The sequence below is a fragment of the Polistes dominula genome, unplaced genomic scaffold, assembly GCF_049000335.1.
Source record: "Polistes dominula isolate Pdom_NZ unplaced genomic scaffold, Pdom_raw_medaka contig_82, whole genome shotgun sequence".
NCBI classification, from domain to species: domain Eukaryota; kingdom Metazoa; phylum Arthropoda; class Insecta; order Hymenoptera; family Vespidae; genus Polistes; species Polistes dominula.
Genome location: NW_028301046.1, coordinates 4,985,165 through 5,011,823, shown reverse-complemented (window position 1 = coordinate 5,011,823; position 26,659 = coordinate 4,985,165). Strand labels below are relative to the sequence as shown.

The 26,659-nt window shown below is 30.8% G+C and overlaps 2 protein-coding genes across 11 annotated transcripts in view; both read right to left on the bottom strand.

The window, feature by feature from the left end:
- Positions 1–18,148, bottom strand: part of LOC149031649 (uncharacterized) — a 51,004-nt gene extending 32,856 nt beyond the window's left edge. Inside the window, exon 1 of the mRNA XM_089175167.1 lies at positions 9,345–18,148. The gene's annotated coding sequence lies outside the window, so the exon portion shown is untranslated. The remainder of the gene's footprint in view (positions 1–9,344) is intronic.
- Positions 18,149–18,282: 134 nt separating this feature from the next.
- The window catches only part of LOC107074577 (rap guanine nucleotide exchange factor 2), a 146,352-nt gene continuing 137,975 nt past the window's right edge, over positions 18,283–26,659 (bottom strand). For all 10 annotated transcript variants that reach the window (XM_015336121.2, XM_015336120.2, XM_015336131.2 and 7 more), the window contains one exon: positions 18,283–25,230. In XM_015336121.2, coding sequence (XP_015191607.1) covers positions 25,199–25,230 — 32 coding nt within the window. In that variant the 3' untranslated portion in view covers positions 18,283–25,198. The remainder of the gene's footprint in view (positions 25,231–26,659) is intronic.

Here is a 26,659-nt window from a genome sequence, read left to right as displayed (position 1 = left end):
GAGCGTTCTGGTACACGTACGCATAGAATATTCATTATCAACGTTCCATCGATTCGGGACGTTGATGATGACGGTTGTAGATATCTTCAAAGGAACTCAAATAAATTAATCTAACACGTAGGTAATCGATAGGATTGATTTACCTGTCTTCTATCCAAGATTAAGGTCATACAAATAATTACAACCACGTACTAGTATACATACATACATATGCTATTTTATATTTATATAGATAGACGGACCACTCCTCCCCTCCCCCCACATACGTAGAGAAACAAACGGAAGGAAGAGGATAAGAAAAAAAAGAAAAAGAAGGTCGACGTTCTGTAAATAGGAATAGATCGATAAATTCGTTCGCAATGATAATCCATTCCTCGGCAATAGGCGTGGAATAAAATTAGAAAAAATAAAAACAAAAAGAAACAAACCTATCGAACGGTAATCTTATGACGATGACTTTTTACGAATTTCCTCTTGTAAAAGGGTGGAGAGGAGCTAACAGAAAGGGGGTATGATGGTGGTGGGACAAACAGACGATTAGGAGTAAAAGTAGAAAGGGAAAAGATAGAGGAGGATAAAATAGAGATAAAAGAAAAACACAAAAAAAAAACAGGTAAAAAGATAAAGAGAAAGAGAAAAAGAAAGAGAAAAAAAAATGAGAGAACGGAGGTTGTTGATAGGGCCGAACGGTCGACTCACAGGTGCCCCCGGAGCGTGATCCATAATGGTGGCGGGTGGTGGCGGCAGTCTTGTTGTATACACGAGGAGCTGGCATGGCAACGGGGTCGATAAATACCCCGGCACACGGCACCCCGACTTCCGATTTCATCGTCCCTATGCCATGCCGGCATTGCAAGCAACGAGCTACGGCATTCGCGTTGAACACCGTAGTAATAATTCCCTCTCGACGTGGCATCAACACGCACTTTTTCTTCTTTTATTTTTTTTATTTTTTCTATCCCCTTTTCTTTCCCTTTTTTCTTTTTTTTTTTTTGCACCGTCCTAACCAACCCCTCCGCTACCACTCACCCACTACCCCCTTTGAAGCAAAAAAACACCATCCTCTTTTACTTTCTCTCTCTCTTTCTCTCTTCCTCATAGAAAATTCTTTTCTGTCTCTCTCTCTCTCTCTCTCTCTCTCTCTCTCTATCTCTTTATCTCGGAAATCTCGCGTACCTACTCTTTAGCGTAATAATTTCCCGTATAAATCATATTGCAAATGAATTCATGCCGATGTTTTTCAAATATTCCAACGTCTATAATCAAATTTAAAGATGAAAAGAAATATTGAAAAAATCGATGATTAGTTTAAAAAAAAAACGTCATTTCATTGCATATATATATATATATTTTTTATTATGTTTCTATCTACGACAATTTTATTCGTTTCAACCTATCTGTGAGAAAAATAAGTGAAAGATTTAAAAGAACCTCGAACAATTAGCATGTGTTTTACGAGGGATTTAAAAAAAAATATCAGAGGGGAAATGAATAGAGTGTTTGCTCACGATAACGGCAAATACCTGTATGTATCTCGTTCTCTTAGTTAAAAGTAGTCAACGGCGATGAGAAGAAAAAAGAAATATCAAATAAAATCAAATCAAATATAAAAGGGGAGACAAGAAAGGAAGAAAGTGTTGGTAGAGAAAAGGCGTACGATTCAAAGGCCATAATTATAAGAGTTAGCAAAGCAAAGATTTCGTAGTGGCAGCAAACAGCAAACAGCAACAGCAACAGCAGCCCTCGGTGATCGTCGTCGATAGGAGAAACTCCTTATCCGTGGCAGGTGTGTTCCTTCGAGGAAACGATCCTCCCCCCCCCTTCCACCTCAACCACCTGAAACACCTCCATGCGAGATACCACACCGTTTCTTTTGTTTTATTTTCGTTCAGTCACCTCATCTGTAAGTAACGATGGATTTCTTACTGAAAAGACAAACGTACTGGAAGTATATAACCAACCAACCAACCTCCTAGATGATGATCATTCGCTTAAATATTTTTCTTCCAACACGGAAGAACTTACCTATAGTAATTAATAAAATAAAAGGAACGATTTTATCTTGACAATTTTCCAATCGGTACACGCGATAGATAGATCCGATTTTAATTACGTTCGCTCTCACGCGAATAACTGACAATGATAGTTGTATCGATAAATTAATCATTCGTTTAGTTGGTAATAAAAAACATATGTGTATGTGTTTTGTGTTTGTGTATGTGTATGTGCATCGCAACTCTGTTACTATCGAAATCTTGATAGCATTCTGAATATACACACGTAACTAACGTATCATCGATAACATTCTTCCTAATAAATTCTTTTCATTAAAATCGAGATTTTCAACCCGCTACTACTAGTAGTAGTAATAGTAATAGTCATTATTCGTTGTAAAAAAGGAAAGAAAATAATAAAACAAAAATAAAAGCGAATAAAATAAAAGTACAACGTGAAAAATAATTACAATCCCTCGGCAGATGTCCCCGTGCGATATTTTAATGCGCCGATACTATTCCTACGATATCGGCTTGATAAAAATTATCCGTTTTACAAGGTTTTTTATTTTATTTTATTTTATTTTTTTTTTCCTAATCGTGGTGGTTAAGAGAACGCTTGTACACTCGAAGATAACGAAAAGGTCGAGGGCGATCGTTAGTAGTCAAGATTGGTAACCACCTGTAAAAATGATTTCGATCTCGTTCGAACGAGAAAAGATTTTTACGATGTATGCCTATGTATATGTATGAGAATGAGAAAGAAAGAAAAAAAAGAGATAGAGAACAAGAAAGGAAGGAAGATGAGGAAACAGGAAAGAGAGTGGTACGTTGGAAAATTGGATTTCCAAGCGCAACACTTGACGCTTAATAATTCTACAGAAATTCATATACAATTTCAATGTTTAATGTTTTTTTTTTTTTATTTACACGCATTGAAGATAGTAAATCATTATTATTTTCGTTGCACGTACTCGTTCCGCATCCTATAAAAGTAAGAATCACGCGATAAGTAAAAGATCCAATTGGATTAGAAAATAAATAAAGAAAGAAAGAAAATTACATAAGAAAAACATCGTTAGGAAAGACAATATAAAGAGAGAAACGAAAGTAAGATATATGAAAAAAAGGAGAGTTAGCACAAAGATGGAGATAGAAACTGATGGTGGTAGTGGTGGTAGCTTGCCTGCGGAAGCTATAAAAAATTATCGACGATTTAATCGGAAAAGGAGAATAAAGCGAAGATTGCCGGCAATTTGCTGATCATCAACGCCGACGGAGAAAGGATTGCGAGTCCGTAGTTTGTCCTTAATCGGTCGGTCATCTCTCATCTGGAAGAAGCAGCGAGATGAAATACAGAGCAAGATAAAGATAAAGATAAAGATAAAGATGAAGATGAAGAGAGAAAGGGGAGAGAGAGAGAGAGAGAGAAATAGAAGCAGCAACTGAAATACTGGAGTACTATACTACATTAAAGTTTGCTTGAACATGCTCCTGCGTGTCTACTTTCACTGTATAAGTGTAAGGACACGCTCGAACGAACTCCGGTAATGATCCACGAAGTTCTACGACGATATCCACGATGAATCGGCATCCAGCAAGTGATGGCATTGCAAGATCCACGATTATATATTGCACATCTGTGAATTCTTCCAGTGCCAAGACCCGCCAGAACCCTCACACTGGGACTTTTATGTCCTTCTTCTATTTCTTCTTCTTTCTTTACTTTCCTTCCTTTCTTTTTCATTTCTTTCTTTCCTCTTTCTTCATTCTTCTTCATCTTTTTTTTTCTTCTTGTTCTTTGGTAGACACACCTTTTGTTTGAATTTATCCTCGTTTCCATTAAATTTAAATATTATTTTTTTTCTCTTTTTGGTTCACAACCTATCCACCATTACAACTTCGATCTAAAGTGATCTTTATTAAAGCTCGGAAATTTCTTCTTTTATATGTTTTACTTATATTCTTTATTATATTATTTTAATACTCTATGCACATGTGCGTATCAATACAGTTCGCACGAAGTTTTACAAAAAAAATAGTAGATTTAACTTAAACCTTATATTCACCGTATCGAATATTATTAAGAAACTAAGCGATTAGAATATTAATCGAAACTTCCTACTAGTGAGAGAGAAAGAAATAATTAGTTTAGTTTTTTTTTTGTAAGTATATATCGTTTGGCATTCGCAATAACGTGTTGAATTATCGAAAAAAAAAATACAATTGACGTAAAAACGCCGTTTTTTCTATAATTCTTAAACAATCTTTTCATTAATAGACAACATTCGATATACAATATTATTACGAATAACACGAAAGTTAATTAAATAAAATCTTAAGTAAGTACTACGAGTAACACAAAGTTGAAAAAGGCGAAAACATTGGCGTTAATGATAAAATTTTTCATTTGGTATTGTCGTATTACAGTAATAATCAAGAGATCCAAATGTTAGGTAAATTATCAAAGTTATCAAAGTGACCTAGTTAAGCGGTGACCGGTTTGGTCTATCGATTTTTTTCCTTTTAATCTACCTTCGATCGAGCCTTTTGCACGAAGTATCGAGTAAACAGTAGACTTTTGTTGCTCGGCACTTTCTATCGCGAGATCTCAATGTACGCGAAGAGATACGCAAATGCATTATAGTATATCAAACGTATGTAACGTGTGTTTTTCACGTTGAGAGTTTCGACATTTAGAAATACGACGTAACTGAAAAAATAAAAGAGTTATCCAAATTTAAAGAAACAACAAAAGAAAAAGAAACTACTTCAAGGATTAACAATATGAAACACGTGTTCGTACAAACGTATTTTCAATCCCTACGTATGTCGTCGGCAATCAACCTTTTCGATCATCGACTCGTATCACTTACGCTTTCGATTGAGTCAAAGACGATCTACACTATTCGTTTAGATATTTCCAATCGACGCTACTTCGAGTTAATTTCTTTTTCTTTCTTTTTTTTCTCAACAAAGTTAAATTTTTTCAACAAAGATTACCCATTCGAAAGAAAGACGATCTTACAAAACTCGTTAATAATTTCTTCGTCAATACTTTCTTTTCACTTACGATTGACGCGTTTGACAATAAAAATATCTTACAATGAACAAACTTGAGAATAACGTGAGAAAAAATTGGAGGAGAGTTGCGAAAATAGTTCGAAAACCACAAAAACGTGTGGCGTTAGTTATAAATGCCTGCGAAAGAAAAGAAATCTCCTCCCAAAAAAAAAGAAGAAGAAAAAGAAAGGATATGACGTAAACTGATGAAACTTAAGAGGAAAGAAGGGAAATATAAGAAGAGAGTGCATACGTGTATAAAGAGAAATAAAGAAGACAAAAAAAATATATGTGGCGATACGGGACAAAGGAATGAGAAAGGGGAACACTCAACGAAAATGTTAAGAGACGACAGACAACAAACTTATAAAGAGAAACGGAACGCGCGTGCTGAGCGCGGCACACGAACTGAACACGAAAACCGACGGCTGGACCCCTCGTGAAACTTCGGTGTCGACCGTCTCGTGTCGAGGTTCGGCTTCCGGCCGGCCTGCCGGCCCGCCAGCTGGCCGCTCGGGTCGGTTCGGTTCGGACGGGACGGACGGTTGCGCTTCTTCTTCTCCAAGTTTGCCGTGACCGGGACCAATGCGATGAACGCGCGAATGGCCGCCGGTTTTACCAGCGGATATCCTCCAGCCCTTTCTCTCTCCCTCTTTTCCTCTCTCTCTCTTTTTATCTCTCTCTATCTGTCTATCTATCTATCCTGTCTATCTATCTATCTATCTTTTTCCATGATGAGAGTCGTGAAACACGACGACTTTCGGCCGACGCCGACCGAACAAGACTGCCGACGTTCAACGTCGTTCAACGCTTCGCGGAGGGTGCCTTCGACGCGACTGCGCCCTCTCATCTTTTTTCGACCAACCACCCCTACCCTTATACCCTGCAACACCTACTACTCCTCTACCCTTTCCTTTTAAGAGAGCCTCTACCTTTGACGTATGTACCACAAAGGTGTGTCCAATTAACTTCGTTCGACTCCATTCCTTCTCCAGTTTTCTTTCTTCTCTTTCGTTCTTTTTCTCTTCTCTCTCTTTTTTCCTCATTTTTCTTTTCTTCTTTGCACTCTGTGATTTTTTTTTATTCCTTTTTGCTTTTTTTTTGTTTTTTCTTTTTCCTATTACGAGTTCAATGTGCTTAAGTATGTAATTGTTTTTTTATGGAGAGTCGTGTGTTCGTATTTACGTAATATGTTTCGATAGTTGTCATTTCTAATGAGATTTGCGTTAATTCCTTTTGGGATAGTTTTTTATTTAAATTGTATGATAATTATAATAATCATTTTGTGAAACGATTTTTAATTAACTGTCAAAACTGTCTCAGTATGACATTTGTATATTATTTGTATTTATATTTAAAATTAATTGTTAACTTCTTGTTTATTTACATTTTAGATATTTGTATTCTAATTATAATTTTAATTAATAATTTTATATATATATTAATTTTAATTATATTAAGAATTAAAATTTCTTTCATGTAACTTATTCGAAGTGATATTGATATATTATGAATATATTTCAAAATATTAGTTTTCGAATTCTATCGTAAATTCACCTAACTTTTGTTTTCACAATCTAAGGGAGGGAAACTTTGAATAATCGAGACGAAGTCAGTGAAGAAAAACGAGGGTAAAGTAATCGTGTAAGCCGACCACCTGGATTATTCTCTATGACGATATTGAAACGATTGCTCTCCCTGTAAGAGGAGGCGTTGTAGGGCGTGCAAACGTTCGGTTAGCGTGATTTCCCTTTTGAACATCGCATCAAATGAAGGATTTATATTCTATGGCTGCGTACTTTGACAAATCATCTACTTACATTAAGAATCGATCCGACAAATCCTAAGGAGAACGAATACACATAACATCGTGTCATTTGTCAATTACTATCGAAACAATAATATTTATTAAACATTCCTATCATTCGAGAAGTATATTATCTTAAATTTTATTAAATTTATACTACGTCAACGTATCGAATTATTAACAACCATTCGTTTATTTTGATACTGATATTTTAATATTGATTATATTTGATACGAAAATTGTTGATTCTCGAAATTCGAATCGATTTTTTTTTTATTCTTAGTCGAAATATTTAACAAAAAATTAAAAAAGAAAAAAATAGATGCTATGAATGATCGAATCAATATTTCAACCTTGAACAATAATTTTTTTTTTATAATAAAATAAGTAGGAACATCGAATGAACGATTAAAGACAAGCACAAGAAAAATGCAAGAATTTGTTAAACGAATTTCTTCATAAAATTTTGTTTGTTATTAACGTTTGTAACAGAGTTTAAAGAGAAATCGAAAGGATTTCGATCGAAAATCGAGTGATACCGATCGACGAAAGTAGAACGCGACGCGCTGAAAAGCAACCCACGCCTATCGCCGATCGATAGCGACGCGCGCCCGCTTTGGTTATACAGCTGGCATAATCAATACTGATTGATGTGTATCTCGAAAGAAAATAAAACTGTGAAACGCGACGGGAAAGTATAATAAAGCGAGTTTAAAAAAAAAAGAAAGAAAAAAAAACCAAACGAGAGAAAATAAATCCTCGTTAAACGAACATCACACCACCCATGAGTTCGTAAATATTGTTGTTTGCAAAAAGAAAAATCGTAGAAATATTTTATCGGCAAAGAGATCCTTCGGACAAAATAATGGATTTTTAATTATGATCGATTGACGCGAGATAATAAAAAAAGGAAAAAGAAAAACAAAAATTGTTGTTCGGTATCTCGGCAAAAAAAGGTTCTTTTTTTTTTTACAAAATATGTTCGCGAAAAAATTAATCCTGTTTTCAAGACGATCATCGAATCGATTAAATTCATATTAAAAAAAAAAAAAAAAATGGATAAAACATTTTATATTCCGTCTCGACGTATTCTATTGTTAACACGAATCAAATGTATTCTCCAACACCTCGGTCAACTACAACTTTTGAAGAAAACAAGGTCAATATGGCGTGTATGTGTTACCACGAGTTTCTCGTGGAAGGAAAATTTCACTCGATCGACTGACTCTGACCAATGACTACAAATCATTATCAACTTTCATGTCATTAACGTTTACTCATTATAAAAGAAAATTTGTATTTCTAATTGTAAGTGGTATAATAAAACTCTTCCGATCCGAAGTTTAACGAATTTACATTTTCAACCGTAAACGATTCTATCGTGTGAAATTTTCACCGACCAATGAAGTCTAAGAAAGAAAGAAGAACAAGATAAGTTAAAAAAAAAAAAGAGAGAGAGAGAGAAAGGTTGTGATTTATTCGCTTTCGCTCGAGACGAGGAAGGTCTTATCTTTTGTCCGTCCTCTAACACACGACGCGATTCTAACGGCTTTAAATTCTTAAACGATCATTCCGAGTTACGTGACTTATGCGATCAAATCTTATTCTAGACATAAACTAATTCACCATTTTGTCATTTAATCTTATTTAATCAAATTTCGAATATCCCTAAAAATCGTCGTTTTAATTCAATTTCATATATTTCGACTCTTTATTTTAAATAAAATATAATATATACATATTACAATATTTAAATTAAAATAAAAAATTAAAAATGAATTCGTATTAAAATTCGAATCAAATGAAATTTATCATGAAAAATATCTATTTTCCTGTTAATAAAATAGACAACGACAATAACAACACAATAACAACGGGAACAACACAAGAGAGAGAGAGAGAGAGAGAGAGACTTTGAGAAACTCATTAAGCTCGCCAATTTCCAAGCAGAATTTGCTTTGATGTAGTTTCAGGCTTGAAGAACTCCGACGGTTCGCCGCTTGTGGTTAATGTAACGTGTTTGCTCGCGACACCTTGTTAAAAGTGTGGTAATGTATTTTTTTTTCTTTTTTCTTTTTCCTTTTTTTTTTTTTTACAAGAGAACGAAACACGTTTCTCGTGACGTATGTAAACAACGTTTAATACGTGTCCCTAAGCGTCGGGGAAATGTTATCGCTCGCAGGAAACTCTTACGAAAATATTAAACGTCTTGCAATGTTGACTAGCAAACTAAGTATGAAAAGAGTAGAAGGAATAAAAGAGGTATTGTATATATATGTATGTATTAGTTACTGGAAAAAGGAGGACTAGAAAGTAAAAAAAGCTTCTAATAAAAATAAAATAATAAACGTTTTACGAGTGAAAGTATATGGATATTCTCATTTAAGAAAATACGAATTTACAAATATTCAAATGTGAGATACTAAAAAGAAAAAAAAAAGAAATAATTATTATAAATAATAAAGCAAACTTGATCATACCGATGAAATTGAGAATCTCTGGGCAACGCAACAAGAACTTCGATGAGTCTCGTGGTGGAAAATTCGGCCATCGAGTCAGCGTAAGCAGCCAAGTTCAAGGGCTCCCCCACGAGATGAACTCTTTGCTAACGCTTTCTCTCCCTCTCTCTCCTAGTTTCGATCACGTATCGGGTGTATCCGCAAGGTTTCCATTCCTGACCGCATTTCTTCTTATTTATACTTGGAATTCATCAACAACGTTTTACAATTCCCCCCCCCCCCTACAAACGTGTGAGATCCTTGCAAAAAGTACACACACACGCACAATTACGTATCGTACAATAAACGTTATAATAAATTCCTCGTGTTGAAACTTTTTTTGTACTTTTGTTTTTTATTTTCCAACGATCCAACTATATTTCAGGTTAAATGAAAACAATTAAATCTTTAGACGTGCGAAACACGCGACCATCATACTACACTTTTTCGAATAGGTGAAACTTTAACGTTTAATTCAAACGAACGCTAATTTATTTTCCGCGCACATATTTGTCCTTCGTTTCTTTTTGTTTTTTTTTTAAACTTGGTGCTTTATTTTCTTTTTTTTCGAATAAGTTGCGCAAAGTGTGTACGTGTAATATAGAAGATTGGCACACGAAATAAACGTGTAAAGTGGAAACAGAGCGGAAAGGAGAAGGGTTGTACTGTAATGAGTACCGTTGCTGGTAATTAATATTTTGAATTACTCGAATCGCGGAGGTAAAGAGGACGTTTATCTCTGCTTTGAAATTGTAAAGACTTATACGCGTTCGTTTCATCATATAATAGAAGTAATATCACGTAATAACGCTCGGTGTACGTACGTTCAACTGAGAGATTAATTAGCGTTTACGTAATCGCGTTTAAGGCGACTCTAACGAGATGCGCGTCGTTGGTCCTACGTTATAATACTCAGCAGGTATATACATACTATGTATTTACACACGCATACACATACACATACATAAATATATATAATATATGTTTATATATAGATATATACATAGATAAATACGTGTATACGCTCGATTCGTTGCAAGCAACGATAATTCAGTCGCACGGGTAACCTTGGTTGATCGTTTTACTCATTATCTCTGTGCTCATTACTTTCTCCTCTACTGAACATGATTAAGAGTCACCCAGTGTATGCGGGTTACAATGAAACGTATCGAATCTACATTATCCATTTACCCAAGGACAACGACACATGATCGACCCTAATATTATTAAACCTTTTTTACGCTTTCCGATTTTTCTATATAAAAAAGAAAAAAGAATAAAAGAAAAGAAAAATCGCAAGGCTCATTTTTTATGCTTCGACAAAAAGTTTTCTTTTAGTTTTTAATCGTCTCGGTAATAAGGGAATAATTTGAGTACTATAATTTAGCTTTAAAAGATTCTAATAATTAGAAATGTTTTTAATAAGTAAAAATTAACGAAAAGAAATTACAAGAGAGAGACGAACGAACGACAAAGAATTCGATCTGATCGATCGGTTAGAAAACGTTTTCTTACGAGCTAATGTAACCCCTTGTGGTGGTGCTTCCACGCGTCATTAACTTCGAGACGTCGAATTAGTTGAAGAAATTGGAAATAAAAAAAAGAAAAAAAAAGTTTATATAACTTCTCGGATGACTTTTCGATCACGTTTTGCGTTAGTGCATAAAAGTTGACGCAGTCAGTCCCGGAAAACGATTATACGTCGATAAACCGACGTTTTATACTTATTATTCGTCTTGGGTTATAGATCATCGTCACGGACGGACACAGAGAACGGAAATTGCAAGCGAACGCGAAAGTTTGCCTCGCTAACCAACGAATCGTACGAAGAAGCGTGCATTACGAATTGTGGATGCTATCAAACGATTCTTGCTCGAACGATTTCGAGATTCACAAATCTGCACTATCGATCTTCGTGTTCTAACTTGACTTATGCTATATCTCTTTTCCTTCCGTTAAATTTCCTTCTCTCTCCTATTTTGATTACGTTTCCGTGATCTTTAACAACTATGAGAAACATTAAATGAATAAGTTTTATTTATTTATTTTTTTTTTATAATTATTATCAATTATTAAGTATAATAAAATTAATTTTTGTAAATAAATTATGATCCGTAAGATAATATTAAATTTTATTACCAGTTTTTCGATACTTTTTTCTAATTATTATTGGATATTGGAGATAAAGTTTTTCTTCGTATTTTAATGGATGTTCGAGGTTTTACTTTTCTTTTTATTTAAAATTTAGTCTTTTTTTTCTAGATTTGAAGCTGGTAAAATTTAGTAGAGAAATACTCAGACATTCTGTATAAAAAGGGCTTGTTAACATTATTTTTTAAAACGTCCATTATATGTGCAATTTACTAACGTAACTCTCGAGTATTCAAAAGTGTATGAAAATTAATTATATTGTTATTATAATATTACACGAGGTTATTTAATTATTGATCAAATTTCTTACTCTTTTGTTTTAGACAAAATTTAACAATGCAACCTTACCTATCCAAATCTTGTTTATTATACAAAATTATGCAATTTTTCCTAATTATCTAAATATTATTATTATTATAGTAATAATAATATTTGAATTCTTACAAGCTATTTCTCGTTAAAAAAAATTTAAATAAATATCTGTATAAAATAACTTACCAAGTAAAAATGGATCGATAGTCCGTTGGACGTATGAATCTACCAATGGAAGCACTTTATCCGATTTCCTTCGGAAAAAATACGACACACTTTTTTCATAAAACTACACTTCACAGTTTTAATTTAAAAATATATAATATATTAATAATACTAATAATTAATAAGAACACTTTCCGCACTGAACGAAAAAAAACAAACAAACAAAAATCGATCACAATGTCTGTTCTTTTTCCTCCCCCCTCCCCCCTAAAATTACACCCTTAAATAAAATCCAAAGGGTAACGTAACTTTGATAAATAAATGATCGAACCCTGAACACGTGTCTATAGTTAAACGAAGATAAATCAACTATTAACTTTTCTTCTATACTTTTTTTTTCTTTATTTAATATTTCTAATCGTTTATAATGGTCATTCGTTGACCATGTAAAAAACAGTATTAAGTTAATTTATTATCAAGTATCATTAATCGACGTTAAACTGAGAATAAGAGTTCTTTTGTTAGTTTTCTTGATGTTTCTTTTCTATTTTCGAATATAATATAACAGTATAGTAGTATAATCAAATATCCACATACACATGCACACGCACACACACACAATCTATATAATATAAGAAGATGATGAGTATTGACGAAGAATTAAACGAAGAAAATGATCGGCTTCAGTTCAACGATCCGCGACGATCCGTGCTGAGAGAACTCTGGTTCGTTCTTTCGTTATCGTTCTTGACGCGAAACGTTATCGTTAGACGGTCAGATAATAGTGAACGGGAAACTTCGATGTATGTATGAGTGTATATTTGTATATGTGCGTGCCTTCGTTAGGTTTCTCTCCGAGGTATTGATGCTCCAACGATAAAGGTACTACTAAATTGTCCAAGATTGAAAAAAAAAGATACAAATATATGTATATATATATATACAAGAAAAACATATACAAATGACAGAAAAAGGGGGTAAGATTCAGGTGGGACGTTGCACCGTTTGCGAGTACCGAAGCCTTGCAAACTCCGTCCCTGACCTGCTCAACAGAGACCGGCCTCGATGAATCACGCGTGAAACTGAGATACGGAAAAGGAGAGAATAAGATGAAGAGAGAAAGAGAGAAAGAATGGATGGATGGAAGCCCCCAGGTGATCCTCTTGGGGAAACAATCGACGAAAGTTCGCACGGAGGATCCAGAACGATCAACTCACTTCTTCTTCTTATTCTTATTCTGGTTCTGCGTCTTTTTCTTTTTCTTCTTCTTCTTCCCTTTGCCGACCTTCGGCGGGTCGACGAACGCGTGGAGAAACGGACGTACTTTTCTCTTTGAGAAAGAGAGAGAAAGAAACTAATTTAGTCTCGATTCTCTTTCTGATAATCGGACGATGACTGCTATGCGTCTGTTTACCTTTCGCGTGATGTTAATGAGTGTCCAAAACGAGTTATTATTTGATCATCGTCCAAAATTTCCAAAGAAGAGGAAGAAGAAAAAGAAAAGGAGGAAGAAGAAGATAAAGAAATAGAAGAAGATGATGAAGAATATTATCTTTGAGATATTTAATCCATTATCCGCCACAATACGAAAATGTAAAAAAAATTAAATTAACTGTATAATGATATTTATACTAAATGGAACTTCTTTTGCAACAATTGTTTTCTTTTTTATTTAAATATAAAAATTATTTTATATCATTAAATATTGATTTAAAATAAAACTGTGAACATTTTTAATATTTTCATGAAGCATGATGTACGATCTCATGATTTTAACGAATATATTTCATTCTGAAGTTGCAGTTATTAAAAAATACAAATTCGAAAATGTAATGTGGCAGGTAATGGATTAACTACTATCATTGATTATATTCATCCCTTTTTTTCCCCTCTCTTTCATGATTTTCGTCAAATGGTTACATGACGATGTATATGGAGATAATGGCGTTGATTGAATTCAAAATTAAGTGGAATGATCGAATAATAATTGAGATATCATAAAAATGACTTGTAAAATAAGTAATGTTAAACGATTATTAATCGATCGGTTATTTATTTTTTCGTTCGAGATATTTAATAAGTTAAAAAACGAAAATTGATCGTAAGAAGACTACTTTTGTCACGTTTATATTCTAAAACATGTTTTCGAAAAATTACGACGATACAACGATGAACGCGTATACGTTCAAATGTTTACCTCTTGCTTACGCGAGGCAACAGGTGTTAAAATAATCCCGTGTAGATAAAGAATACAAAAAGAAAAAAAGAAACGTCGTGTGTAATTGATCGACGATCTTGCGTAAAGTTTTAATAGAAAGTCCTACATAGATGTACGATCAAATTATTATTGTTATTACTCTAACATAAGCATCGAATCGTAGGACATAAAACAATTCTTTCCTATTGATGAAAAAAATAATAGAAATATCATTGAACATAATAATCTTTTCTTTTAATTTATCCATTATAACATTATATTAAATTCATGAACAAAAAAAAAGCCTTATAAATCCGATCGTTTAATAATAACAGATCAATACATATATAAATCGTATAGATCGATTTACGGAAATAAATAATACGCGATGATCCACGATCAAGAAAAATAAGAGAAGAAAAAGCTCGTTTAGCACGTAAGAACCTATCGATCGATGAACTTCCGCTCGCGATGCACCGTAAAACACATCATGACTTACTTGACTACTATTACTACTCGTGAGAGAGGTTTTACCGTAGTAGAAACTTCTTTCGCTTTTTTTTTTTGCAAACCTGTTGATACCAACGAATATGAAAGTAAAAAAAAAGGAATTTCTATCAATCGAGACCACCGATCTATATCGATTGATCGATCGATCGATCGATTTTTTTTTACTTTATTTTGATTTTTTGATTTTTTGATTTTTTCTTTTAAACTAACCAATAACTGAAAGGAAAATCTTCTCCTTCCTGACTATGTGTATATGTATGTATATATTTGTATATATTGTAATAGCAAAAACTTGTCGTCGCGAAATTTGATCACACGAGTAGAACGACAAAGCGAGCGCAGGTAAGAAAGGTTTTCGAACAACTACGTGCCGGTCAGAAGGCGGCGTGTCTTTCTCCCCTGCATCGTGCATCAGGAGCCTCGTGGAGAGGGAAATGGCGAAACGATGGTAGGAGGAGGTGGAATATAGCTGCCGTTGTTGACTGTTAAAAAGGGAGAGGCGAAGAAAATGTAATAGATTCTAAGAGATCCATGGCCCTCGTGGATCCAAGATCAAGACCGGGTCCCAGTGGCATTTGTCGAACTTCACCGAGAGAAACGCCAGGAGAATATCAGAATGAAAATGAGAAGAAGAGAGAAAGAAAAAAAAGATAGATTAGAAACTATGAATAAGAAAGTATCTAACATCTTCATTCGATTATTTAACGTTCTTTTAAGTTTTGGTTTAAAAAATAATGTTAAATATACAGTAATTACGATTAATTTAATTATTTTCCAATCATACGATAAAAGAAAATTATTTAATTATTTATGTTGTAATTGTGTTATTTGTTACAAATAAATTTATATATCGTATTAAATATTTAAACGATATTTATAAGTTTTAATTCGTATTTAACGTATAAAGAAAAAAGATCAACTCTAAAATGATCTAATTTATTAATATTACCTTATAATGAAATTTACTTTATAAATTATTTATTAAACAACGTTTTAACGAATAATTACAATAATCGAGAAAAATAGGGTTCACTATTCTTAAAGCCACCCCTTCGACTTAAAACAGTCAATTGATTCCTCCTGTTCGTCGAGTTAACGTTTACAGCAGCGGGCAAGCAACAGGTGTTCGTCAACTGCCGTCATGCGTTAACTGCACGAACTTGCACACGAGGTTGTATTTTCGCATCGTTGCTTCCTTATTTTTCCTCCCTTCCCCTATTTTTCTCTTTTTTTCTTTTTTTTTTCTTCTTCTTCTTCTTCTTCTTCTTCGACCATTTTTCATCATGAATTATTATATTATTTCTTCTGTGTTCTTTCTAAAACGATTTTATCTTTTTTTTTTTTTCTTATAAAAAATTGACTCGAATAATAGAAATCGATGTGGGAAAAAAAAACTACTATAAAAAAAATATATTACTATCTATATATATATTAGAAAACTATTATTGGAAAAGTGTAACGTGCGATTCCTTGACCGATTAAATCCACAATTAAATTCTTAATAGGAAATTCATTTTCAACCTTGATATTTTATGTGCTTTAATTGGAAAACGTAGTTAAACTTATTGTCAGAGTACTGCAAGGTTCAACTTCCTTTTCGCGCTTTCGAGCGTGGTGACTACGTTTCTTACGTTTCTCACAAGTGCGGTTAGCCTCGGGCTCGATATCCTGTCATTGTAACTCGAGCTTTGTCCTCTCTTGTTTTAAACTTCTTTTAAGCGACATCTCGATCTCACCGTATAAAAACCACTTTTTCTAAACTGTATAAAAATCTAAATAAATTGTTATCCTTTAAACATATTCGAAGTAATAAAAAAAAAACATATTCTTATTATCCTAAAATAATTAAAACATTCGATGAATTATTTTTGAATTCAAATATATTTCTATTTCAAATAAATTCAATTGTAAAACATAAAAGAGTTTAAGAAATTTTATAATTTTATTAAATTAATGTGAAGTGTTTTTTTCGAAAGCATTGATTTATTGTTAATTGAACAAAATTTATGTGACTCGAGTTCCGAAATTTTTCTATTACTTAATCTCGTAAAATTTACAAATAAAAAAAAATATATTGAGTTATTCGGAAAGTTCGTGCCGATTTTCGATAGGTGGCATGAAGTTCTTTTGCTAAAAAACCTGAGAAGTTTTAGAAGGACGAAATTTTTAAGTAACCCTTAATCCTTTGAACTCGTACGTCACATTTTAAAGTGACTATAGTAATAATTTATTGTCGCAACGTATTTCTCAGTAGTTTATATTTATTCATTATTATTTTATTTATTACCTGACTCTGATTCAACAAAATTATATAAAATAAATTATAAAAATAAATAAAAAAAATTATATATAATAAAAATTATTTGAATAAAAATCGAATTCAAAGGGTTACAGATGGTGAAAGGTTGTGAAACAGAATGGCACTTATATATAATTTAATAAATATATATAAAAAAAAAAAAAACTTAAATGCGTTGCATTTCAATCTTCTGTCAAAATAAGTAAAAATAAATAATATGTAAAAATAAGCTGTTTGAACAGATAATAAGATTATCTACGAATTATTAATGATTTAAATGATTTCCTGATTTTAAACAAATATTGACTGTTACCTTGACCTTATCAAGTAATAATATCCTCGAAAGGAAATTAATATTTCTTAATCATTTAAATATTTGTTAATTTTTCAAGTGGCAAACAGTCAATTGAATGTTAATAATACTGATCGAAAGTAATCCTGTGCACAGTCTCATGTTTTATTAAAACTATTTTTCAAAGCTTATGGATACAAGTCAAGACTGTGTGAAAAGCAAATGATCCACGCGTTGAAATTTATTATTCCTGATTTTATAATAATTTATGTTTTACTATTATATTTAAGTACAATTTATGAATAATATCGATGAACAAATGAAAATTTTCAAAATTTAAGTGTGACTTATTCAATTTTTTAAATATATATTACTATATAAAATATTGTCAAACAAAAAAAAACCCTATTTTCGTAAGAAAATAAAAAAGTTTATTTTACATACTCAGAAAAAGTCATCATGTCATATAGTTATATAAAAAATTTTATCTTTAAAACAAGAAAAAAATGAGAACTCATTAATTAAAATCGATCAAAAATTACTGACTCGGATTTCGTTAATAGCGTAAACCATTATGATGGATCAAGGATGGTGATCATCTTTTAACGACTTGGTCTTTGAATTATCTACGAAGTCTGTTCATCTTTTTAAAAAAAAAATCCAACTATTGTTTGGTGATTTAACTAATCGTTCGATCTTGCGCCTTCGGGTATCATTAATTAAAAAAAATTCCGATAATTATCAAAAATGAATCTTAAAAATCATAGATAAATATACATATATATATGTAAAAAATTTCGTATTTTCAAATTTAATATTACGAACAATAATAATTATTATATTCTACGTAAGTGTTCGAAAAAAAATGATCAAAATAAAAAAAAAAAATGAAAAGAAACAAATATTATAATATAACATACCTGATAAAAGTAAGGAACGTACACTACACGTTAATTGTTCTTGGGTATTGGTTATCCAATTAATTACAACGAGATCGTTACCTGATCCTTTAATAAGTTATATATTGTTTGGAGATTTACAGGTGAACATTAATGGTAACAACACCTATGTGGGATTCTTCTTTGCGAAACAGCCTCCTTGGCTGATCCGGCAACGTTACAAATGTATTTCGTAATGTATGTTCGATACATTATTCATCGCCCATTATTGGTAAACTTCGATCCTATACATACAATCGTAACGATATTTATGTTGACGCGAAAACTTCGTACAAATGTGCTTGTTCTTTTATTTTTATTATTATTGTTGTTAATATTTTATTTATTTCCTTTTGTGTTAAGCGATTTTAAACGTCGCTCTCTTGGAAAGTTTAACTTAAATCTAATATTTCAAAACTCGCGTAATTTAAAATAGTATATTATTCACGGAAAGTAAGTCGACGTATAAATATATGCGAATTATTTAGCTCGATTATCATTCATGTTTTATCGACTTAATTTCAGATCGTTATGCATAAAAAAAAATAAAGTAATGATTATATATAATACTAATAATAATAATAATAAATACACTGGTTTCTTTTAATCGCTTCGACACATATTGGAGGAACATAATAAATTCAATATATATATATATATATATATATATATATATATATATATATATATATATATATATATATGCATTACGCTATCATTTTTTAATTCGACTTATGTTATATTACGAGAAGAAAAAAATAAAAAAGAGATACTAAAAAAAAAAAAAATCTTTTGTCATCAACATAAATACCGGACCGGCTGTACAATAAAACAGATATACAAAACATCGTATCGTACAAAATAGTAGCATTAATATCACCGTCAGTTTCGTTCCCACGCGTTTCATTCCCTTTGTGTAATACGGTATCAACAATATTGAAAATTCTTATCGTATAAACGATATTTGTCAATAAGCTTGAGTTACGTTCCGAGGTAAATCTGAATGATGAGAACGTTTATTTGTATTTATACGAAAACAACCCTTCTTATTTCCTCTCGTCAAAAATTTTAAGTTTCACGCGATTCTTTTTCTTTTATTGGTTTTATTCAAATCGTATTTCCTCTACACTTTGTTTTTTTTATTCAGGTCAAATTTATGCAAACGAATTTCGTTAAAAGTGTTGAACAAACATCCCAATTGAATGTAATATATTTGAAATATATTTAATCAAAAATCGGAAAAATATCGAAGGTAATTGTGAATTATTTCAAATGCATTTGAGAGAAAAAACGTATAAGCTCTCTTCTTTTTTTATTTTATTTTTTATTTTATCATCAATAATGCCGTACCGTACTTAAGGGACTATAATGAAGGTTACAATAAAAAGGATAATAAAGATTACTTCTCTATATGTATTATATATACAAACCTAATTTTAGGTATTATTAGATAGACGGAGACGTTTCTTTTATTTTTTGGTTTTTTTTTTTTATTTATTTATTTTTTTTTCTTTTTTTTTTGCTTTCTTATCGTATCGAGAAATTTGGATAAAAACGGAAAAAGTAAGCGGAGGAATATGCAGTGATTAATAAGCTCGATATTGGTTGTTGATTGTGGTTTCACTCGTTAAAAAATAAAACGAATAATAATCGATGAAAAAAAATGAAAAAGAAATGTGAACCCATAGTAAGTTTACTGTGATTCATGTATTTTATTGAAACAAACTGTAAATACAAAAAACAAAAAAAAACAGAAAAATAACTTTCCCATTTGCATTTTGCCTAAACTCCTGCAATCGTACTCGTCGTACTACTCACCTCGTAATTTATATATTTATATTAATTTATATAAATAACTAATAAAAAAACAACGAAACGAGAGGTAAACATAAATATTGTAAAAAAAAATAAAGAAAAATAAAGGAGAAAGGGGTAGTAGGGTGTTAGTAATAAAATTTGAGAAGAAAACTACCCTTCTCCCCGTCCCATCCTATTCGAATAAAATTACTTTTTCTTTTTTGTTATGCGAAAAATAAAAAAATAAAACGATTCGAAATGAGCCGAATATTTTCGAGATTAACGAAATTATTATTAACTAAATACAAAAAAATATGAAATTATATTGCTATTTGTAAACATTCCAATTCTTTTTAATCTTTAACGAATAAAATAAACTGAACGTGCTTTTTTGTTCTTCACATAAACTCCAATTTGCGATATGGGAAAAGAAAAAATCATTGGAATCATCGACATATGTTTAATCTGTTTTCGTTCGAATTTTTCAAACTGCAAATAATAGAATTATTTCTTTTTTTTTTTTTTAACGTAATTCGGCTCACAGTAAAACGTGTGTGATAAGAGAAAATAAAATGAAAAAAGATAAAAGAAAAAAGAAAAGAGGAAAAATATCTTTTAAATGCATTTGGAATGAAAAATGGTAGAACTACAATTGTATTAACTGTGATTTTTCTTTAGCAAAAAAAGTGAAAGATCAATCAAACTATAATAACAACACATATACGACATTATGTACATGTGTATATTTAAAACTTACGCATTAAATATACGCACACACACACACATTATACGCGTGTACAACAAAATTTAGCTCGCATATGTTGTTTGCTTTTTATTTTTGTTTTGTTGTTTTTTCATCCATCCGCGTTATTCTGCTTTACTTTTGACTTTTTCCATTCTTCTCCCTCTTCTTTTTCTTCCTTAGAACGCCATAATTTACGAAGAACCTTAATTTTAACGATGGACACGTTTAAAGAATTCTTTTTTTTTTCAAGAACGTTTAATAATAATAATAATAATAATAATAATAATAATAATAATATTTTTAAAAGTTTCACATGTCGTGTGTGTGAGTGTATTTCTCTTATATGAGTGTTAGGATATGTACAAAGATTTTTATATAAATATATATATTTATATATATATTTATATATAATTCAATCCCGAGAAATTAAGACGGCCATATTTAATCGACTTAATTTCTCGGGACGCAGAGGGGGTGGGGGCGATCGAAAAACAAAAATACACGTCAAAGAGTAAACACAGTTCTTATGGATTTCGAATAAATATACATATGTCTTTTCGTATTAAAAAAAAAATGAAAAAGAAAAAGAAAAAATATTAAATAAAATTAAAGGAAGAGAAAAGAGTAGAAAAGTTGGAGAGAAAATAAAAGAGAAAGACAAAGAGAAAGAGAGAGAAAGAGAGAGAGAGATAATCGTTAAATACTCGCAAATGTATTCGTACTTTTTACACGCAAAAAATTCTAATTGTAATATTAAAAAATGAAGTGAAGATTTATGAAACGAGATTAAAAAACAAAATGATATAACGATGATAATGCAACAAGAAGAAGACGAAGAAAAATTGGAATGTCGATCGAGGATCCAAGAAAGCACTGTGTTCCCTCCTCCTCATCCTTCTCCTCCTCCTCCTCAACCCTTTTGGAACTTCTACGTTCCGCATTTGACAGACGACAAATCGCAAAACTGTGCCTTCGATATTTTTAGGCCCTTTTTGTTTTTTTCTTTTTGCTCTCGATAAAGCGCACGTTATTATATCATTTCTGCATACAAAAAAAAACATGACGCTTCACTCTTTTTCTTTTTTTTAATTATTATTATAATTTAATAATACACGTAGAAACGCGAACTAGCTCTCGCGAGTTCTAAGTGCCAAGTGGGCGAGAAATATATCGATATTATTATATTATTATTATTATAGGTGTTAATCATCGATATTACAATAATACTCTCCTCAATGAAATAAATTATTATTTTTTATTTTGACATTTTGTTTTGTTTGTTTATTTTTATTTTATTTTTTTATTTTTCTTCCTCTCGGTCAAGTTCTCTTTCTTCTTGTGCTCAACATTTGCTTTTTTATATTACTTGATACGAAACGATAAATTATTCATGATAATAAAATTATTATACCTTATTTCTATATCTATTATTTATTTATTTGTTTGTTTTGTGTGTTTGTTTATTTACTTATTTATTTATTTATTTGTTATTGTATTTTTTGATCTAATTTTATGAATTTAAAAAAAGAAATTTGTTCAGGTATCGGCTAATGGAAAAAGAAATTCGTTTAAAAAAAAAAAGAGGGAAAACGCGATTAAAAAATTATATTATCTATTCGAGGATTTAAAAAAAAAAGGTTTCAATGCGATCTCGATATTTTAAAAAAAATATGTTTTTGAAAATATATATTCAGAACAACGTGTGTGTTATATTCATATAATACAGCAGAGCATCATCTTCACCTCTTCTACGCAAAAATGTATGTGAAAATGTTTAAAAATTACAAAATTCGTATTTATATGTGTATATATATACACGACCGTAAAAGTAAAAAAACAATCGCACTCATCCTCATTTACCCATCGATGGTACTCTCGGTCCCACTTGTTTTTTTTAAATGTTTCTTAAATTTTTTTTTGTTTTATTTCTTTGTTTGTTTGTTAAGAAAATTCTTTGTACTTGATCGCGCCAACGCTAAAAATTCAACGTATCTCAGGCGGTAAAAATTGGACTTCGATATTAACCTTAGGATTTGTGTATAATAACTATAATGATGATGATAATAATAATAATAATAATAATAATAATAAAAATAATGATAGTAATGATAATAATATAATAATTAATAATAATTAATAATAATAATAATAATAATAATAAAATGTCCCTTATGTGTATGTGTGTGTGTGTGTTGTTACGTGTGGTCAGTGTATATTTATGAAAGATTGTATACGTCTGTACGGAGCACGAGAACTATATATCGAAAATCTAACAAAGCATTAAATCTAAAAGTTCGCATTTATTTTTTCTTTCGGAACGTCGAATTTCAAAACTCGGTGTTCTCGCGATAATACAATAATAATTCGATAAAGTCGATAGAGAAAAATTGTTGAATCTTCATAAGTTACCTTCTTTTTTTTTATAGCTTATATATATATATAAACCTTGTTTAATTAATACGAGTTGAGAATATTTCGCATATATATGTATATATACATACATACATAAACATATACATATATTTATATATATGTATATGTATGTACATTAACGCCAGGACGAGAGAATTCGTTAGACTTGGAAGAGAGTAAGGAAGGAGATGTCAACGATTTTCCTTATTTTTTTGTCGAATATGATTCTTCATTTGAGCGATATTATAATATATATATATGGTTTTATATCTCTCCCGATCTCATTTTGAAAATTTTTTTGTTCTGTTTGTTTTTAATTCATCCTCTCACCTTGTCTTCGTCGTTTATCATCGGGCTAACATCTAAGTAAAATCTAAATGCTATTTACACCAACTTATTCGCCTATATATATTTAAAGATGAGGGGTTAAGATGATGGGAAATGGAAAATAGATGAAAGGTAGGGTGGTGGTTGTGGAGGGTTGTTGGTTAATGGTCGATCGTCAGAGAGGATTCTTGGGCAAGTCAAAAAGGGACAAATCTAAACCCCTTTTTCTCTTTCTTTTTGTTTGTTTGTTTAAAAGCTATCCTACAAAGTATTATAATACAAGACAACGCCGTTTCTTTTTTTTCGTATTATCAGCGGCGATTACGCGTTATATATATATAACATCTTTGGACTCGATTTTATTACACATTTATAATAGAATATTACTTAGAATCGCTTGATATATTTTTTTGTTTATTTTATTTTATTTTATTTCATTCACGTTTTTCTTTTACTTATCTTTTCTTTTTCCCTCACTTCATTTCCTTATTACTTTTCCTATCATCGTCGATTATATTTTTACTTGTCGAAAAGCATTTATCACCTCACCGACGACAATTCGATTATGATGAGAGACTTTTTTAATTATTTCATATTTTTTTTTGTTTCATTTTGTTTTTCTTTTTTCTTCTTCTTCTTATTTTCATTTTTTTTTCGTCCTACAACTATAAGGATATAAGGAAAAATAAAGAGGAAAAGAGTTCAAGAAAGAGAAAGCTAAACACCTTCCTTATAATAAAAAAAAGTTATTATCTTTTCTAGCGTAAGTTTTCTTTTTTTTATTACGAAATTCGATTTACGCATTTCTTTTTGTCTTTTTGTTCTTTTTCTTCTTCATTTATTCATTTAGCGATTTTCGTACTATTCCATCTCTCTCTCTCTCTCTCTCTCTCTCTCTCATCTCTATCTATCTATCTATCTCTCTCTTTCTTTCTTTCTTTTATTCTTTTTTTTTTAATTATCAGAACCAATGTCCTCGTCAGTTTTGTCAATTATCTTTTTTGTTTCACTTGTGGAAGACGAGCGCATTGCACTACTACTACTGATACTACTCTCACCGAAAGTCACACCTGTACTTCCGTATTTTTTTCTCTTTCTATTATATTTTTCTTCCTTTTTCTCTTTATCCGTACTTTCTCTGTCTCTATTCATTCGATCTATATAAGTGTAAAAAAAAGTAAACAAAAAAAAAACCAAACGAGAAAGAGGAAGTATACCACACCACGCATCTTGAGATTCTCGATTAGTATCCCACTTCGCACACATAACATCATCATCATCATTATTATTTCACGTTGCTGCTCGTTGTATCTTCGAACTTCTTGATATATCAATCATCCTCACCGATCTCTCATCGTTTAATTAGCATCTTTCGTTTTTGTAAGAAAAAAAAAACGAACGAACGAATGAACGATCGATGGAAGGATCTATAGGAGACAAAGGATTGAAGTTTTACGAAGAATTGCATTAAATATCCTTTTCCGATTGATGATCCTTCCTCCAGGTTCGATTTTATTACGATGAAATCGATAATGATCATCATCATTATCATCATCATCATCATCATCATTTCCGATCAATTTTTATCGATCCTCTGGGAGCCACGAAGAAACGAAATCTGTTCTGAAGGAAAATTAACTATGGGATCACCGGCATTGGTCATGTTGCTCGGTTTTCTTCCTCGATCATATTTATACCGCCGACACTTGGGCATCTTCGTCATCTGGAACATTTCGAAAATATATTAATAAAAGATCAAACGACTAATAGTCGTTATTGGAACGCGTTTTATAATTTTCTTTTTTTTTCTTTTATTTATTTTTAACTGTCACCTTTCGTATGATAATATATCTGTTATTCTATATTTTTTTTCTTCTTTTTTCCATTTTATTTTCTAATTTTTGGCAACAACCATTTTTTTTAACACTAAACCTACCCACCACGTTCGATTAAATGACTGTAATTTGTAAAAGAAAAGAAAAAAATGCGGTGAATACATTCAAAATTATAATTATATATAATTTATAGATATAAATTATAAATTAATATTAATAATTTATATAATTAATAAATTAAATATTAATATAAAATATTTAATATAATTTAATTAATAATAATATAATAATTAATATAAATAAAAAATAAATACAATTAATAAATTAGAAAATTAATTTAAAAAAAATGTATAAATATAAATTATATATTTAAGATGAACCAAATGTTCATACATTTATTCCGTTGTTTCACACAGTACAATTTTTTTCAAGTCAAATAAAACTACTTTATACGCAAGTTGAAATATTAATTTGAAAACGTACGAACTTTAATAAATGGTTCATTTTTAAATAAAAGAAAATATTTTGTTCACCGTTCAATTGGATTCAAAAATTCCATTCTGTATTAAAATATATGTATGATTTTTTTTTTTTATAGGAATATGTATATTTGAAGTGTCGGGATAGGTTTAGCGTTAAAATTCATCCAAACGTGATCGAAAAGGGTGAGATCGATTTTTTTTTCTTTGTGATTAGAATAAACAAAGATTTTTAATAAAAAATAAGAATTAGATAGAATCGAGACGATTAGGATGGAGGAAATGTGATGATAGGATAAAAGACGTGCAAGTTGGGCGCAAGCAAGCGAGCCATGCCGCGACGTAATAATAACGCAAAAGTAAAACAAAACGTTGTTTAAAAATTTTGTAAATTTATATACAGGGTGTATTATCCGGACAAGTGGTACAACAACCTAAAGTGATGGGCTAATTTTATATGTAATCAAAAACAATAATAAATAAATAAAATAAACAAGAATATTTTTGTGTCATGTGAATTTCTGTTTTTTTTTTTTTTGTAAAGAAAAAATTATATTTAAAAATTCTAAATTTATGTTAATCTTAAAATAGATTTGCGATAAACGCATAAATCTTACGACATTGCCAAATCTTTAACTAAATTGTTGTTCATTAAATAATAAAATTTATATCGTTAATTTCGTTTTAATTTTATAAATATATTCGCTTTTTAAATTATATTTTTAACTAAAAAATATCAAAAAAAAAAAAACTTATTAAATTGTAATAATATTTCGTAATTTGGTAATATATTTTAAATTTCAAGTTATTATATATCTAGTAGTAATTGACGATGATT